The 16767-nt window shown below is 47.8% G+C and overlaps 1 protein-coding gene across 4 annotated transcripts in view; it reads left to right on the forward strand.

The window, feature by feature from the left end:
• LOC310811815 (uncharacterized protein) overlaps positions 1–15934 on the forward strand; it is a 16847-nt gene extending 913 nt beyond the window's left edge. For 2 of the 4 annotated variants that reach the window (XM_083680123.1, XM_083680122.1), the window contains 10 exons: positions 1624–1709; positions 1884–1981; positions 2262–2390; positions 3758–3869; positions 4119–4182; positions 4288–4328; positions 5146–5330; positions 10992–11120; positions 12993–13345; positions 14044–15934. In XM_083680123.1, coding sequence (XP_083536249.1) covers positions 1624–1709; positions 1884–1981; positions 2262–2390; positions 3758–3869; positions 4119–4182; positions 4288–4328; positions 5146–5330; positions 10992–11120; positions 12993–13345; positions 14044–14131 — 1285 coding nt within the window. In that variant the 3' untranslated portion in view covers positions 14132–15934. The remainder of the gene's footprint in view (positions 1–1623; positions 1710–1883; positions 1982–2261; positions 2391–3757; positions 3870–4118; positions 4183–4287; positions 4329–5145; positions 5331–10991; positions 11121–12992; positions 13346–14043) is intronic. The other 2 variants (XR_014554486.1, XM_083680124.1) reach the window with 2 other exon arrangements.
• Positions 15935–16767: the final 833 nt, after the last annotated feature.

Genomic DNA, 16767 nt, shown 5'->3' on the forward strand with positions numbered 1-16767 from the left:
TAAATGCCATATATTGTTATATTATCTCACCCGATCTCTATGTATACAAGGACAAGGTTTCACCGCGGAGCTCTATCCACCGGTAATAACGTTATATTTCATTTGTCGGCTTTTAGACTAAATCGTTGTGGCAGACCCAGGTCACTCACATTCCTGACTCCCCAGGGGGGGAAATCCTACTGTCTCCTCTCTTCTAGTCAGACCCAGGTCACTCACATTTCTGACTCCCCAGGGGGGGAAATCCTACTGTCTCCTCTCTTCTAGTCAGACCCAGGTCACTCTAACCTCTGACTCCCCAGGGGGGGAAATCCTACTGTCTCCTCTCTTCTAGTCAGACCCAGGTCACTCACATTTCTGACTCCCCAGGGGGGGAAATCCTACTGTCTCCTCTCTTCTAGTCAGACCCAGGTCACTCACATTTCTGACTCCCCAGGGGGGGAAATCCTATTGTCTCCTCTCTTCTAGTCAAACCCAGGTCACTCACATTTCTGACTCCCCAGGGGGGGAAATCCTACTGTCTCCTCTCTTCTAGTCAAACCCAGGTCACTCACATTTCTGACTCCCCAGGGGGGGAAATCCTATTGTCTCCTCTCTTCTAGTCAAACCCAGGTCACTCACATTTCTGACTCCCCAGGGGGGGAAATCCTACTGTCTCCTCTCTTCTAGTCAAACCCTCTTTTTGTGACTTTTCGTTTACCCATCAGTCCGACATTTAAATTCACATACAATTGATCACCATATATCAAATACAAAAACATCAATGAAAACATAATACGTACAACAGACCAGACATACCCGTCATGTTAATTGGGAAAAGTACTTACTTAACCTGCGTAGTTAGACCTTAGTTAGGACTTCTCTGAAGAGTTCCGTTTCCCCCATAATAACAATGCGCGACGTGTACAGGCTATATTCTATGTTTGACTGATACATGTCACATGTTGTGTTGTGTTGTGTTGTGTTGTATGTGTTGTGTTGTGTTGTGTTGTGTTGTGTGTTTTGTTGTGTATTGTGTTATGTGTTGTGTTGTGTTGTGTTGTGTTATGTTGTGTTGTGTTGTGTGTTTTGTATTGTGTTATGTGTTGTGTTGTGTTGTGTGTTTTGTGTTATGTGTTGTGTTATGTGTTTTGTTGTGTTGTGTTGTGTTGTGTTGTGTTATGTGTTGTGTTCTTTGTGTGTTTGATTGTTGTGTTGTGTTGTGGTGTGGTGTGGTGTGGTGTGGTGTGTTGTATTGTGTTCTTTGTGTGTTATGTGTATTTTGTGTTATGTGTTGTGTTGTGTTGTGTTCTTTGTGTGTTTGATTGTTGTGTTGTGGTGTGGTGTGGTGTGGTGTGGTGTGGTGTGTTGTATTGTGTTCTTTGTGTGTTATGTGTATTTTGTGTTATGTGTTGTGTTATGTGTATTTTGTGTTATGTGTTGTGTTGTGTTGTGTTATGTGTTGTGTTCTTTGTGTGTTATGTGTTGTGTTGTGTTGTGTTGTGTTCTTTGTGTGTTTGATTGTTGTGGTGTGGTGTGGTGTGGTGTGGTGTGGTGTGTTGTATTGTGTTCTTTGTGTGTTATGTGTTGTGTTGTGTTGTGTTCTTTGTGTGTTTGATTGTTGTGTTGTGGTTCTGTGTCATTCAGACAGGTTGGGGGGATAAAGACCAGTCATCTACTGCTCTGGGCTCTCCTTACTCCCCTTACTCTCCTTACTCCGTCCAGTACTGCAGGTAAGACACACGCAAGAGAGAGGGTCTGATCTCGCTGTATCTAAATCTTACTCTACAGTGTTGTGATGTAAAAATCCTGGCAAAATGTAGAGTGCATAGAATTAAGAAAGTCTAACCGGATATTATTCATCATGTCATCTGTCTGATCCGGCTGGTCATGTTCTTCTCCCCCAGGGGGCGCCAAGGAGGCACCATGCCCAGACGGCGGGCACCTGTACGGGGCACGCTGCCTCACCTTCTACCCTGCGTGGGGGACCTGGAGCTCCGCAGAGGTAAGTGTGTAATTGTGTGTAATTGTGTGTAATTGTGTGTATAATTGTGTGTATAATTGTGTGTATAATTGTGTGTGTGTGTGTGTGTGTGTGTGTGTGGCTACAGCTATAAACAGTGTTGTCCTGTCTGCCCCCTCCAGTCCTACTGCTCCTCTCTCTGTTGTGTGTGTGTGATGTGTTGTCCTGTCTGCCCCCTCCAGTCCTACTGCTATAAACAGTTGTGTTTGTGTCTACTGCTGTGTGTGTGTGTGTGATGTGTTGTCTTGTCTGCCCCCTCCAGTCCTACTGCTCCCAGCGAGGGGGGAACCTGGCGTCTCTCCACAGCCCTGACGAGCAGCTGTTTGTCCAGGAGCTGGTGAGGAGACACACCCACCGCCCTGTCTGGATAGGAGGATACACACTAACCCAGGTAAACACCAACCCTAACCCAGGTAAACACTAACCCAGGTAAACACCAACCCTAACCCAGGTAAACACTAACCCAGGTAAACACTAACCCTAACCCAGGTAAACACTAACCCAGGTAAACACTAACCCAGGTAAACACTAACCCTAACCCAGGTAAACACTAACCCAGGTTAACCCTAACCCAGGTAAACACTAACCCTAACCCAGGTAAACACTAACCCAGGTAAACACTAACCCTAACCCAGGTAAACACTAACCCAGGTAAACACAAACCCAGGTAAACATTACCCCTAACCCAGGTAAACACGAACCCTAACCCAGGTAAACACTAACCCAGGTAAACACGAACCCTAACCCAGGTAAACACTAACCCAGGTAAACACAAACCCAGGTAAACATTACCCCTAACCCAGGTAAACACGAACCCTAACCCAGGTAAACACTAACCCAGGTAAACACGAACCCTAACCCAGGTAAACACTAACCCAGGTAAACACAAACCCAGGTAAACATTACCCCTAACCCAGGTAAACACGAACCCTAACCCAGGTAAACACTGACCCAGGTAAACACGAACCCTAACCCAGGTAAACACTAACCCAGGTAAACACAAACCCTAACCCAGGTAAACACTAACCCAGGTAAACACGAACCCTAACCCAGGTAAACACTAACCCAGGTAAACACTAGCCCTAACCCAGGTAAACACTAACCCAGGTAAACACAAACCCTAACCCAGGTAAACACTAACCCAGGTAAACACTAACCAAGGTAAACACTAACCCTAACCCAGGTAAACACAAACCCAGGTAAACACAAGCCCTAACCCAGGTAAACACGAACCCAGGTAAACACGAACCCTAACCCAGGTAAACATTAACCCAGGTAAACACTAACCCAGGTAAACACTAACCCTAACCCAAGTAAACACTAACCCAGGTAAACACGAACCCTAACCCAGGTGAACACTAACCCAGGTAAACACTAACCCTAACCCAGGTAAACACTAACCCAGGTAAACACTAACCCTAACCCAGGTAAACACTAACCCAGGTAAACACTAACCCTAACCCAGGTAAACACAAACCCAGGTAAACACAAGCCCTAACCCAGGTAAACACGAACCCAGGTAAACACGAACCCTAACCCAGGTAAACACGAACCCAGGTAAACACTAGCCCAGGTAATCACTCTGTCTGTCTGCCTGCCTGCCTGTCTGTTCGTCTGTCCGTCTGTTCGTGTGTCCGTGTGTCTGCCCGTCTGTCCGTCTACCTGTCTGCCTGTCTGTCTGTCTGTCTGTCTGTCTGTCTGTCTGTCTGTCTGTCTGTCTGTCTGTCTAAATACCTGGTCATGTCTGTCCTGGACCAGGAGGGGGAGTGGCTATGGAGCGACGGGTCGGCATTTGGCTACTCCAGCTGGCCCAATCAGAAGGCCACCCAGGCAGGAGAGGGAGGGGCTTGTATGGAGATGAACCCTGCAGGTACACAACTCATGTAAAGATCAGCTACAGTCAGCTCAGTCCAGGGAGGTAGGTATAAAGGGATTGAGATGTGCGTTCCCTGGTTAAGAGCAGTGTCTACGACCCTCCCCTACTCTCCCTACTCTCCCTCCCTCACCCCCCCCCCCCCCCCCCTCTCTCACTCCCTGCCTCCCTCATTCCTCCCTCCCTCCCCAGCACATTAGCCTCCAGAGTGAACTTTTAACTATAGTTGTTTCTGTTCTAATTCAGCAGGAGGATTGAATGACGCCCCCTGTGCGGAGCTGAGGTTCTATGTGTGTTCTAGAAGGTTCAGGTGAGGCTCTATGTGTGTTCTAGAAGAGCCAGGCAAGGTTCTATGATGGAACTGTACCTACCAACTAGAGTCTTGTAGCTTATACCTGTTCTCTGTCTCCTCTAGTTCCACTCAGGCTGCCTTTCCAGAGAGGGCACAGGGGAAAGGTATCTATGTACATATGGTATCTGTCTACCAGTCTGTCTACCTGTCTGTCCACCAGTCTGTCTACCTGTCTGTCTACCAGTCTGTCTACCTGTCTGTCTACCTGTCTGTCCACCAGTCTGTCTACCTGTCTGTCTACCAGTCTGTCTACCTGTCTGTCTACCTGTCTGTCCACCAGTCTGTCTACCTGTCTGTCTACCTGTCTGTCCACCAGTCTGTCTACCTGTCTGTCTACCTGTCTGTCCACCAGTCTGTCTACCAGTCTGTCTACCTGTCTGTCTACCTGTCTGTCCACTAGTCTGTCTACCTGTCTGTCTACCAGTCTGTCTACCTATGTGTCTACCAATCTGTGTACCTGTTTGTCTACCGGTCTGTCTACCGGTCTGTCTACCTGTCTGTCCACCAGTCTGTCTACCAGTCTGTCTACCAGTCGGTCTACCTGTCTGTCTGCCTGTCCGTCTGCCTGTCTGTCTACCTGTCCATCTACCAGTCTGTCTGCCTGTCTATCTACCTATCTGTGTGCCTGTCTGTCTGCCTGTCTTTCTACCTGTCTGTCTACCAGTCTGTCTACCAGTCTGTCTGCCTGTCTGTCTACCTGTTTATCTACCTATCTGTCTACCAGTCTATCTACCTGTCTGTCCCTCTGCTATCTACCTGTCTGTTTACCTGTCTACCTGTCTGTTTGTCTGCTTGTCTACCTACCTGTGTCTACCTGTCTGCCTGCCTGCCTGCCTGTCTGCCTGTCTGTCTGTCTGTCTGTCTGTCTGTCTGTCTGTCTGTCTGTCTGTCTGTCTTATCTATATAACTCTCTCCCCCCAGCAGAGCTGAGGGATGGTGTCAGTGTGTACGACCTGCTGTTGCAGACCAGTGAGACTGTGGCTGATGAATCCCTGCACACAGCCTTCCTCAGAGGGCTGGACACGGCCACTCTCCCTGCTGAGCACTATGCTGCCTATTGCCTCCAGGAGGCGCTCTACCTGGACAGGCTTGCTCAGATGCTGGAGGTGAGTGTGCTCCACACTGAGGGCCCAGAGTTTTCCCTGGTTAGGTCAAGATGTTGCCCGTCTGATGTTGTCAGAGGAACCATGTGCAGCTCTTGTGTGGTCGGTAAGATTTGTACACATGTATTGCATTTGTGTAGCCCAGGAGTGCCCAACCTTTTTTGACCCAAGATCTACTTTTCAAGTCGCCAACCTCCCGAGATCTACTAGTCCAGTGTCAACATCGCAAACCCACACACATCGTTTCCAGCCTGCAGTAACTAACCTCACAACACTTTTTTCTTGTTGTCACACAACCACTAGACATCACATCACAAACCCTCCCTCTCTCAAACACACACACACAGACAAATTCCTCTCACACAGTTGCCAGTTTGCATAGTGTGCTGTAGCACAAACCCGCTCTCTCTCTCACACACACACGCCAATCTGCATGATGAGCAATAGCCATAACTGACCTTAATATGAACCAAACAGAAAAATAAACCAGATACAAAACAGGTAGATCTCCGTGTTACGACTCCAGATGAAAACTCGTCTACGTCTAGGGGCGGTAGAGGAGTCGCAACAAAAAGGTAGTACATCAGACTTATTGTAGGAATTAAACAACCACAAACCACAATTCAACTATGTACAGTTATTTATTTCCTCAGGGAAAACACAACACAAGACACACGCCAAGGAGAAAAGGGAACTACGAGCGGTGCCAAAGCAAAGAAATCATAAACAAAAGTGATGTCCTAAACTAGTGCAATAGTAAGCTATACTATCAGGGCTATGCTAAATTATAACTTTGTACCATCAATGCCCACCGCATGAGGCGGTGGTTGTGGTTGTACATCCTGTCTAAAAAAACTAAAGGATTGTGGTCTGTATATACCACAATAGGGAGAATGCTAGAACCAACATAAACATCAAAACATTGTAGGGCGAGCAATAAAGCAAGAGTCTCCTGTTCAATGGTGGAGTACCGAGACTGACAGTCGTTAAATTTGCGTGAAAAGTAGCAGACGGGGTGATCAATACCATCTGCATCTTCCTGCAGCAAGACAGCACCAGCACCAACCATACTTGCATCCACCTCTAATTTAAATGGTTTACGGAAATCAGGAGCAGTTAGAACAGGAGAACTACAAAGCAGCGCTTTTAAGGCGTCAAACGCACTCTGACACTCAGCTGACCAACAAAAAGATACAGACGGGCTGAGTAAACTGGTCAGAGGTGCAGCAACACTGGAAACATTTAGACAGAAACTGCGGTAATACCCAGCCATGCCTAGAAACCTACGCAATTCACGTCGGGTGGTGGGTGGAGGAAAAGATGTTATAGCGGAGACCTTGGCAGTAAGTGTACGGACTTCACCGCGCCCCACCTGTTTACCAAGATATGTGACCGTAGCTTTCCCAAACTCACACTTGGCGAGGTTCAAGGTCAATGACCCCTTAGCCAAACGCTCAAACACAGTTCTCAAAGAACTCAGATGTTCAGACCAGGTGGCAGAGTAGAAAACTAGATCATCCAGGTAAGCGGTACAATTCGAAACACCGGCCAGTACAATATTTACCAGGCGCTGGAACGTAGCAGGTGCATTGCGCATTCTAAATGCCATAACCGTATACTGCAGGAAACAAATGTGGGGACGTAACAAAGTACGTCGGAGGTTTCGATCAACCAGGCAACAGCGAGTCGACAGCAAACACAAGACTACGGTGAAAATGGGTTGACTCTCGAGGGGAAGTCCAGCGGAGCTTTTAAAGGATACGGACAGCCCTCTGATTGGTCAGGAACAGTGATGAGTGATGGGGACGAATGGCCAATTGCTGACGGACACCTGAATGTAGAGTGACAGGGTAAGGGAAAAACAGAAGGAAACACAAAACACAACAAGGATACACGCACATGTAGGAGTGGGAACGTAACACTCTGAGTTTGAAAAAAGGAAATCACTTCCTACCTTAGTGGGAGACCTGGCACTGGGAGGAGGAGGCTAGCTTCTCGTAGTCAGGAGTGTAGGAGCTGGTTGCAAGGCGTAGGCAGGCTGCAAGGTGGTCATCAGTCATTGTTGATCTGGACTTGGACTTGATGATTTTCATGTGCGAGAAAGCAGACTCGCACAAATAAGTTGATCCAAAAAGAGCTTTCAGATTCAAGGCACATCTTCTGAGATTGGGATACTTCTCCTCCACCAGTAGTTTCCAGAACACTCCATGCTCTCCAGGTTGAGCGGATGTTGATCTGGCTTTGATCTCAATGTCATTTTGCAATGTCAAAATCTCATCCTCAAGAGCGGAGCTTTCCAAGTCGAAAAGTGATTTGACTTTGTCGGCAATGTCACCAACATCAATACTTGCACCAAATGGATAACACATATAGCTGGCTACAGGCTCGATGGATGCAAAGTCAGTAAAACGCCTCTCAAACTCTGACGAGATGCTCTGAACATGCTCCTCATAACGTGCACTGTCAAGCTGTGTCACACCTTTACCTTGACGTTGTAGTTCTGCTTGCATGTGAGGGAAGTTGCGCAGGTTACCACGCTGCAGCCTGCTTGACATCAGCTGTAGCTTGCTTTTAAACGTGTTCACTGAACTCATCATGTTGACTACATCTTTATCCTTACCCTGCAGCTCTAAATTCAATTCATTGAGCTCGCCAGTGAGATCAGTGAGGAAAGATAAATCTAAAAGCCACTGGTGGTCCTCTAGCTTTGTATGGTAATCCACATGATTTGAAAGCTTCAGGAAGTCCTTGATTTCAGGCAACAGCTCCGTAAATCTGGCCAAAAATTTACCTCTGCTTAACCACCTAACATCCGTGTGAAGCAGCAGGTCTGTGTGCTCAGCATCATTCTCCTCCAAGTGAGCACGGAAAAGCCTTCTCTGCAGACTCCTGGCCCGAACTGAACACACAATCTTCATTGCAATATCCATCACTTCTTTCATATTTGAAATCTTTCCACACAACGCTTGCTGGTGAATTATACAATGATAATTCAGGATATCTGGGAAAGATTCACTTTCTTTGCACAGTGCAATGAACCCACTGGTGCGGCCCATCATAGCAGGCGCCCCATCAGTTGTGATGGAGATCAGCTTGAAGAGCGGCAGTTTTGTCTCGCTAACAAATCCCATGAAAGCATTAAACATATCCTCACCTCTGGTGTGTCCTTTTAATGGCAAAATGGTGAGTAGCTCTTCCTTGGCGCTCATGTCTTCAAAAACCATCCTGATGAAAACACACAATTGTGCCACATCCACCATATCAGTCGACTCGTCAAATTGGAGGGAAAAGCACTCACACACGTCAATATCCTTCCTCAGTTGCTCCTCCACGTCCACAGCCATTCCCTCACATCGCCTTGTAGTCGTATTGTGTGAGAAAACGTGTTCTTTATTTGAAGGAGAAGACAAACTACTTCTTACTTTTTGCTATTTATTTTATATGTCAAAATTCTAGGCTTGTACAAGGACCACTTTTGGCGAAGAAAATCACAGTCAGCAAGCTGTTAATCTGTAACCAACCTTCCAAAAATGGATACATTCAAAATGTCAAACAAAGCATTTTACAGTATACAGAATGATTATGATTGGCTATTTGGTTGGGGAGGAGCCGCGGTTTAGACTTGGCTCTCCTCTCGTTGGTGTTTTAGGCCGGTCCTGGTCCTGGTCCTGGTCCTGGTCCTGGTCCTGGTCCCAGCCCCTGACACACGATCCGTTCCAGGTAGAGATATCGCCGGTCCGTTCCCTCTGGGGAACGAGTTGACCCGCTGAAGAAAACATACACCTACTCTGATTTGTCCTTTCCTAGCCTAGTATTTTTCCATTACATCATTCTTGTGTTATGTGTGTGTTGCAACATCTTGATGACCTGACCCTAACCTCTTCATGTATTAATCTAATGTACCATGGAACTAATGCTTGATTCATCTCTCATTTATCAACAGGCCATCACATTAGTAAATTTCAGATGATTAAAAAACATATTAATTCAATTGATTTGCATATGGAATATCAAATACAATTAGTAAATTGAATCACCCTAAATAAAGAACTGAATAGCTTTATTTACTCGTCTGCTATTGAGCATTATAATGCAACTGTTTTTATACAAATAATTTCTAACAATTGCGGGAGAGTTGCACTTCTTTAATGGCCTTCACGATCTCTGTTTTATTTTTAAAGTCGTCAAAAAGGCTATCCGCTGCCTCGAGAAAGGCTTCCTTCACAATATCGCCGTCTTTGAATGTCTTCTTGTGTTCAAGGACGTGACTGACGCGATAGGGAGCGATAGTAACCCTTCCCCTGGGTCTTGGGTTTGGTGGAGATTGACTGACGCGATAGGGAGCGATAGTAACCCTTCCCCTGGGTCTTGGGTTTGGTGGAGATTGACTGACGCGATAGGGAGCGATAGTAACCCTTCCCCTGGGTCTTGGGTTTGGTGGAGATTGACTGACGCGATAGGGAGCGATAGTAACCCTTCCCCTGGGTCTTGGGTTTGGTGGAGATTGACTGACGCGATAGGGAGCGATAGTAACCCTTCCCCTGGGTCTTGGGTTTGGTGGAGATTGACTGACGCGATAGGGAGCGATAGTAACCCTTCCCCTGGGTCTTGGGTTTGGTGGAGATTGACTGACGCGATAGGGAGCGATAGTAACCCTTCCCCTGGGTCTTGGGTTTGGTGGAGATTGACTGACGCGATAGGGAGCGATAGTAACCCTTCCCCTGGGTCTTGGGTTTGGTGGAGATTGACGTGCTGCTCTGCTTTCAAATCCCGCACTTTTGTGGCGCGTAAAGGCGTTTTTGCAGGGAAATCCCTCTCGTAGCTCCCGGGTACCGTTTTAAAATGCCGCTCCAGATTCCCTTTCTTTGCCAACGCCACCGTTGCATTGCAGATCAAACAAACAGGCTTTGAATGAGAATAAACAAAAAAATAATCTTCCTCCCATTCAGGGTGAAAACGGTAGGTCTTGGCTCGTTTTACCTCAGACATGTTAAAGTTTTACCTCAGACACGTAACCGCTCTGATCGCTAGCTGCTAGCTGCTGTTGAAGCTGTCACGCGCTACCGTAGCTTAAACTGACCTACTTTTTTCTTTTTTTTAATACTTTTTTTGTGGACGTGTTTAAGAGACTGATAGGGTGCGCAGGCAAGGACTCATGATAGGCTGTAGTGTACATTTAATACAAAATATAACACACACACACCCACAAAACAAAACATATCCAACAACGCATAACTACAACAAAACAAAACATACAGTTACACATAAAAAACACTTTTTTTTTTTTTTCATTTTTTCCTACACCCCTCGCGATCGACTTGGGATCAGTCCGCGATCGACTGGTTGGGCACTCCTGGTGTAGCCTATAAATAGACGGATGGATGGATGGATAGATGGATGGATGGATGGATGGATGGACGGACGGATGGATGGACGGACGGATGGATTGATTAACCCTGCCTTAGACCTAAACATGTGCATTTGTGTAGCGTTAGTCTGATTGATTGATTGATTGATTGATTAACCCTACCTTAGACCTGAACACTTGCCTTAGCTCCTGAAGCTAATGCCTAGGCTTTAGTTCAATGGGCCAAGGCCATTTAGTGGCTTGTGGCTTGAATCTGTCAGTTCCACCAACTGAACCATGTTGTCCCTGTTCTCCAGGTTCTGAGCAGGAACGTACGATGCCCTCCAGACATCAGACAGTTCATCCAGAACGCACACACACACTACCAGAACACACACACACACTACCAGAACACACACGCACAATACCAGAAACACAACTCCAAGGTAAGGCATTCGTGTGTGTGTGTGTGTGTGTGTGTGTGTGTGTGTGTGGGGAGGGGGGGGGGGGGGGTGTAGTGTGTGTGTGTGTGTGTGTGTGTGTTTGTGTGTGTGTGTTGTGTGTGTGTGTGTGTGTGTGTGTGTGTGTGTCTGGATTATAGCTCTCTGCCGCTGGCTAGCCCTTCCTTCACCAGTACACAGGCTCTCCTTCACCAAGACTCCTGCCAGGCCTCCCTGTGGCCACTCACGGTAACTGCGTAACCTCGCGGCCCCAGGCTAACTTGGCAGAGGAGCTCGGAGCTGCAGAGGTCCCCACTGTCCCGCTGCCTTGTGGGTACGTCCAGGAAGACAAAGGCTGGGGGAGCCTTCACACACCATGAGTGAAAAACAAGTGCTGGTAGGTAGTATGGTATGGTAGCACCATAGGCACTCTTCTGACAGACTGGAGCTCCGGCAACCTCCTGCAGCTGGGAGGATGTGCTGGTCATCCTCGACAGTTCCACGATGGGATGATGGCGAGGGTAACAGTAGGTGGACAAGAATTTGACCCATGTGGAGCAGGCTCTGGTGTGAGGCAAGGCTGTGTCGTCGCACCAGTCCTCTTCAACGTCTTCCTCCTGTGTGTTAGGAACACCGTTACACCAGGACGTGGAAGATGAGAGCAGGGTAACCCTGGTAACCCTGGACTTCAACATCAGGAGGCGCAGAGCTGCAACAAAGCTTCAGTCTGTACGCAAACTCGAGCTGCAGTATGCAGACGTATGCACTCTTGTGGCGCATTCAGCAGAAGACTCTTTGTGAGAGCATGCAGCAGAATGGGGCTCTGTCAACGTTCCTATACCAGAGGTCCTACGCCAGCGGTCATCGGTTCCCCCACAGAAGCCGCCCGCATTCTCCATCTGATCCCCCCGCGCCATCATACCCTACTTCCAGTACCTTGGAAGTGTCCTTCCAGAAAGCTGCAGCACTGACCAGGATGTGCAGAACCGGATCAAACAGGCCTCATCCTCCTTTGGGTGGCTGAGGAGAAGGGTCTTCCACAACAACAACAACAACAACAGCAACAGTAACAACAACAACAACAACAACAACCTGCACCTACACACCACAGCTGCAGTAACCAGGCAGCATGTCCACACTTCTGTATTACATTTACATTTATGGCATTTAGCAGACGCCTTTATCCAAAGCGACTTACAACAAATACATGTGTTTAAGTAAGTGAATCATCTATCTATCAGTCATCATAAGATAAAGTAATCAATGCTCACACCAGGGGCCATCGGCAGTCGTAATGCCAGTAGGCTATTTTTATTTTTATTTTTTAATTTTTTAAATATATTTTATTAGCAGGAGAGAGCTTGTACAGGGGGGTAGCAGGGGAGAAGTGGTCTTGGGGTTACCTGACGTGGACTCACCTGACGTGGACTCACCTGGCGTGGACTCACCTGACTTGGACTCACCTGACGTGAACTCACCTGACGTGAACTCTGCCACCAAGAAGTGCAGCTAGCAAGGGAGAGAAGGACCGAACACTGCCTGGCAAAGAGGCAGACAAGAAAGATGCCCATGGCTGCACCTGCCCCAGAGGGTCCAGCCTGCATATGCTCTGTTTGTGGCAGACAGTCTGCATTCCACATTGGACCATACAGTCATCAACAGACCCACAAACAGTCGCACGTCATCAGCCATGATGGACTACCATAAGGGTGTGTGTGTGTGTGTGTGTGTGTGTGTGTGTGTGTGTGTGTGTGTGTGTGTGTGTGGTTGTAGCAGATGGACAAATACATTTCTGTTGTAATCTCCCCTTTGAAAATAGACCATAAACCAGCTAGTAGTGCTAGCAGGCAGTAACTACCACCTGTCTCTCACCTGCAGAGCCTCTCCAGTACCCTGCCCTCCCCAGCTGTCCGCCAGGCCCTCCAGAGCTTCCATGACGTGGTGAAGGAGGAGCCCATCTACTGGGTGGTGGCCCTCCTGCCCCGGGCTTGGCTGAGGCCATACCTGGCAGAGAGGATAGCAGTGGGGACTAGAAGGCCCGGCCCCAACCCCAACCCCAACCCCAACCCCAGCCTCAGCCTGTACCTCCAGTGGAGGAGGGAGAGCCTGGAAGACCAGTCAGACACATACAGAGTTCTCCTGGAGAAGTACCAGGACCAGATGAAGATCTACAAAGCTATGGACATCTTCAGAGTCCACATGATGAACGAGAAGGCCTTCCTCAGCGCCGCGTAAGATAACACTAACTGTAATGTCTGGTCTATCTATCTATCAATCAATCAATCAATCAATCAATCAATCAATCAATCAATCAAGCCAGACTATTTATGAAGCACATTTCACAAATACATAACAAAGGAAGGTAATGCAAATGTTACAGCCGTAGAAATTAAAACAATAACAAAAACAAAGATGGAGAGAGGACTGTAGAGGAGGGTCTAACAGTAGCAGCTACAGAGCTAATCTGTGGAACTGTAACAGAGGTGGTTTGGTGGGTCTGAAGACGTTACCTTAGCTCCCCAAGCTAACACATGGGCTTTAGCTCAGCGGTTTAACAAGTCTTATTTTATAGTGCACAGGGGAGCCGGGTTTGATTCTTATAAGGTATTTTTCTTATAAGCAGATGGTTCCTGACCTTGAAAGTAGTCTATGTGGGCCAGGAGAAACTGTAGTCAATGGTTCAGAGTTGTCTAAATAGCCACTCCTAACGTCAGCTAACTTTAGCCACCGCTAACAAAAAACACAATGGGAGTGATTGAAAAAAGCTTTAACATTTGTGGCCACAATCATTTCAAATGAACTCTCTGACTTTGGAAGTTACTTTAAGATTATTTGGCCACAAATGTTAAGCTTTTTTGTTTCCTAATTTTTTTTTGTTGAAACATATTGAACTAACCCTTTAAAGTCATGTTGCTCTCCTGTGTTCCAGCTGGAGGCCTAGTGGAGGTGAAGACCAGGAGGAACCATTGGTCTACATAGGTGTAACAGGTGTAACCTGTAGAGGTCACCAGGTCTAACCCTCCATGTAACAGCCTAACCTGTAGAGGTCACTAGGTCACTAGGTCTAACCTGTAGAGGTCACTAGGTCTAACCTGTAGAGGTCACTAGGTCACTAGGTCACTAGGTCTAACCTGTAGAGGTCACTAGGTCACTAGGTCACTAGGTCTAACCTGTAGAGGTCACTAGGTCACTAGGTCACTAGGTCTAACCTGTAGAGGTCACTAGGTCACTAGGTCACTAGGTCTAACCCTCCATGCTGGAGTCTGGTCCAGAGGCCAACCGTGTTTATTCAGTTATTCAACTTTCATTACAACTAGTCAAGCCAAGCTTGACCTAGTAATAATAGTAATAATAGTAATAATAGTAATAATAATAATAATAATAATAATAATAATAATAATAATAATAATAATAATTAGTCAAGCCAAGCTTGATGTAATGGCTGATCTTAAACATTTTGTTTTGCCTCAACTGTACTCTGAGCTCACTGAGCCCTGAATCTGTGGGTCTATGTCGCCCTCTATAGGTGTGTGTGTGTGTGTGTGTGTGTGCGTGTGCGTGTGTGTGTGTCCGATTCTCCAGAAGTGTGCACTCGTACACTCCCCCTTAGCCGGACGGGCCATAATTGGGTCTAAATTCTTGATTACTTTATCTAGATTATTGATTACTTTATCTAGATTATTGATTACTTTATCTAGATTATTTATCTCCTTGTCATGTGTGGCATGTTATTCTGAACTATGATCTGAGCATATCCACACAAAACTTCAAGGTGTTACCTATCAAACAGCATCCTGCTTTTGCATTTGATCATCATATTTCTAATGTTATAAGCAGTTTTGTTTGGGTCTGGTTTTAGGCTGAAATTAGTCAAATAGGGCATTCAGCAGAAGAAAACACTGGAGAATGTGTGAGTGAGTGTGTGTGTGTGAGTGTGAGTGTGTGTGTGTGTGTGTATGTGTGTCACTTGCCAATTTATGTGTTGTATACTCTTTTTATTTTTTTTAAATATGTTTTTAGGGCATTTCTGCTTTATTGGGATAGAGACAGTGGAGATTGACAGGAAGGATGACATGCAAGACATGTCGAGGGTCGGAATCAAACCAGGGACCTTGCGATTACGTGGTAATCATTAGTGTGCTACGCCACCCAGCGCCCCCGTCTTGTATACTCTTGGTATCAAATAAAAATACATGTGAAAAAAATAAAGCGGCCGACCCCTGACCCCTGCAACTACATCTGGTGGCAGTGTTGGCCTCTCCATGGGTCTAAACAACAACACACCATAAATATCTACCCTCAGCCTCCCTCCTCCATACAGCCTCCATACAGCCTCCATACAGCCTCCATACAGCCTCCCCCTCCATACAGCCTCCATACAGCCTCCATACAGCCTCCCCCTCCATACAGCCTCCATACAGCCTCCCTCCTCCATACAGCCTCCATACAGCCTCCCCCCTCCATACAGCCTCCATAGAGCCTCCATACAGCCTCCATACAGCCTCCATACAGCCTCCATACAGCCTCTCTCCTCCATACAGCCTCCCCCTCCATACAGCCTCCCTCCTCCATACAGCCTCCAAACAGCCTCCCTCCATACAGCCTCCCCCTCCATACAGCCTCCCTCCTCCATACAGCCTCCATACAGCCTCCCCCCTCCATACAGCCTCCATACAGCCTCCCTCCTCCATACAGCCTCCCCCTCCATACAGCCTCCCTCCTCCATACAGCCTCCCCCTCCATACAGCCTCCATAGAGCCTCCATACAGCCTCCATACAGCCTCTCTCCTCCATACAGCCTCCCCCTCCATACAGCCTCCCCCTCCATACAGCCTCCCCCTCCAAACAGCCTCCCTCCTCCATACAGCCTCCCCCTCCATACAGCCTCCCCCTCCATACAGCCTCCCTCCTCCATACAGCCTCCCCCTCCATACAGCCTCCCCCTCCATACAGCCTCCCTCCTCCATACAGCCTCCATACAGCCTCCCCCTCCATACAGCCTCCCCCTCCATACAGCCTCCCTCCTCCATACAGCCTCCATACAGCCTCCCCCTCCATACAGCCTCCCCCTCCATACAGCCTCCCTCCTCCATACAGCCTCCCCCTCCATACAGCCTCCCTCCTCCATACAGCCTCCCCCTCCATACAGCCTCCCCCTCCATACAGCCTCCCCCTCCATACAGCCTCCCCCTCCATACAGCCTCCCTCCTCCATACAGCCTCCCTCCTCCATACAGCCTCCCCCTCCATACAGCCTCCATACAGCCTCCCCCTCCATACAGCCTCCCCCTCCATACAGCCTCCCCCTCCATACAGCCTCCCTCCTCCATACAGCCTCCATACAGCCTCCCCCTCCATACAGCCTCCCCCTCCATACAGCCTCCCTCCTCCATACAGCCTCCCCCTCCATACAGCCTCCCTCCTCCATACAGCCTCCCCCTCCATACAGCCTCCCCCTCCATACAGCCTCCCCCTCCATACAGCCTCCCCCTCCATACAGCCTCCCTCCTCCATACAGCCTCCCCCTCCATACAGCCTCCCTGTATAACGCTAGCTGCAGAGCTAGTAAGAACGTCTGTGTAAGTTAGGGTTAGGGTTAGGGTTAGGGTTAGGGTTAGTTAGGGTTAGGGTTAGTTAGGGTTAGGGTTAGGGTT

The sequence above is a fragment of the Argentina silus genome (assembly GCF_951799395.1).
Source record: "Argentina silus genome assembly, chromosome: 1".
Classification (NCBI taxonomy): domain Eukaryota; kingdom Metazoa; phylum Chordata; class Actinopteri; order Argentiniformes; family Argentinidae; genus Argentina; species Argentina silus.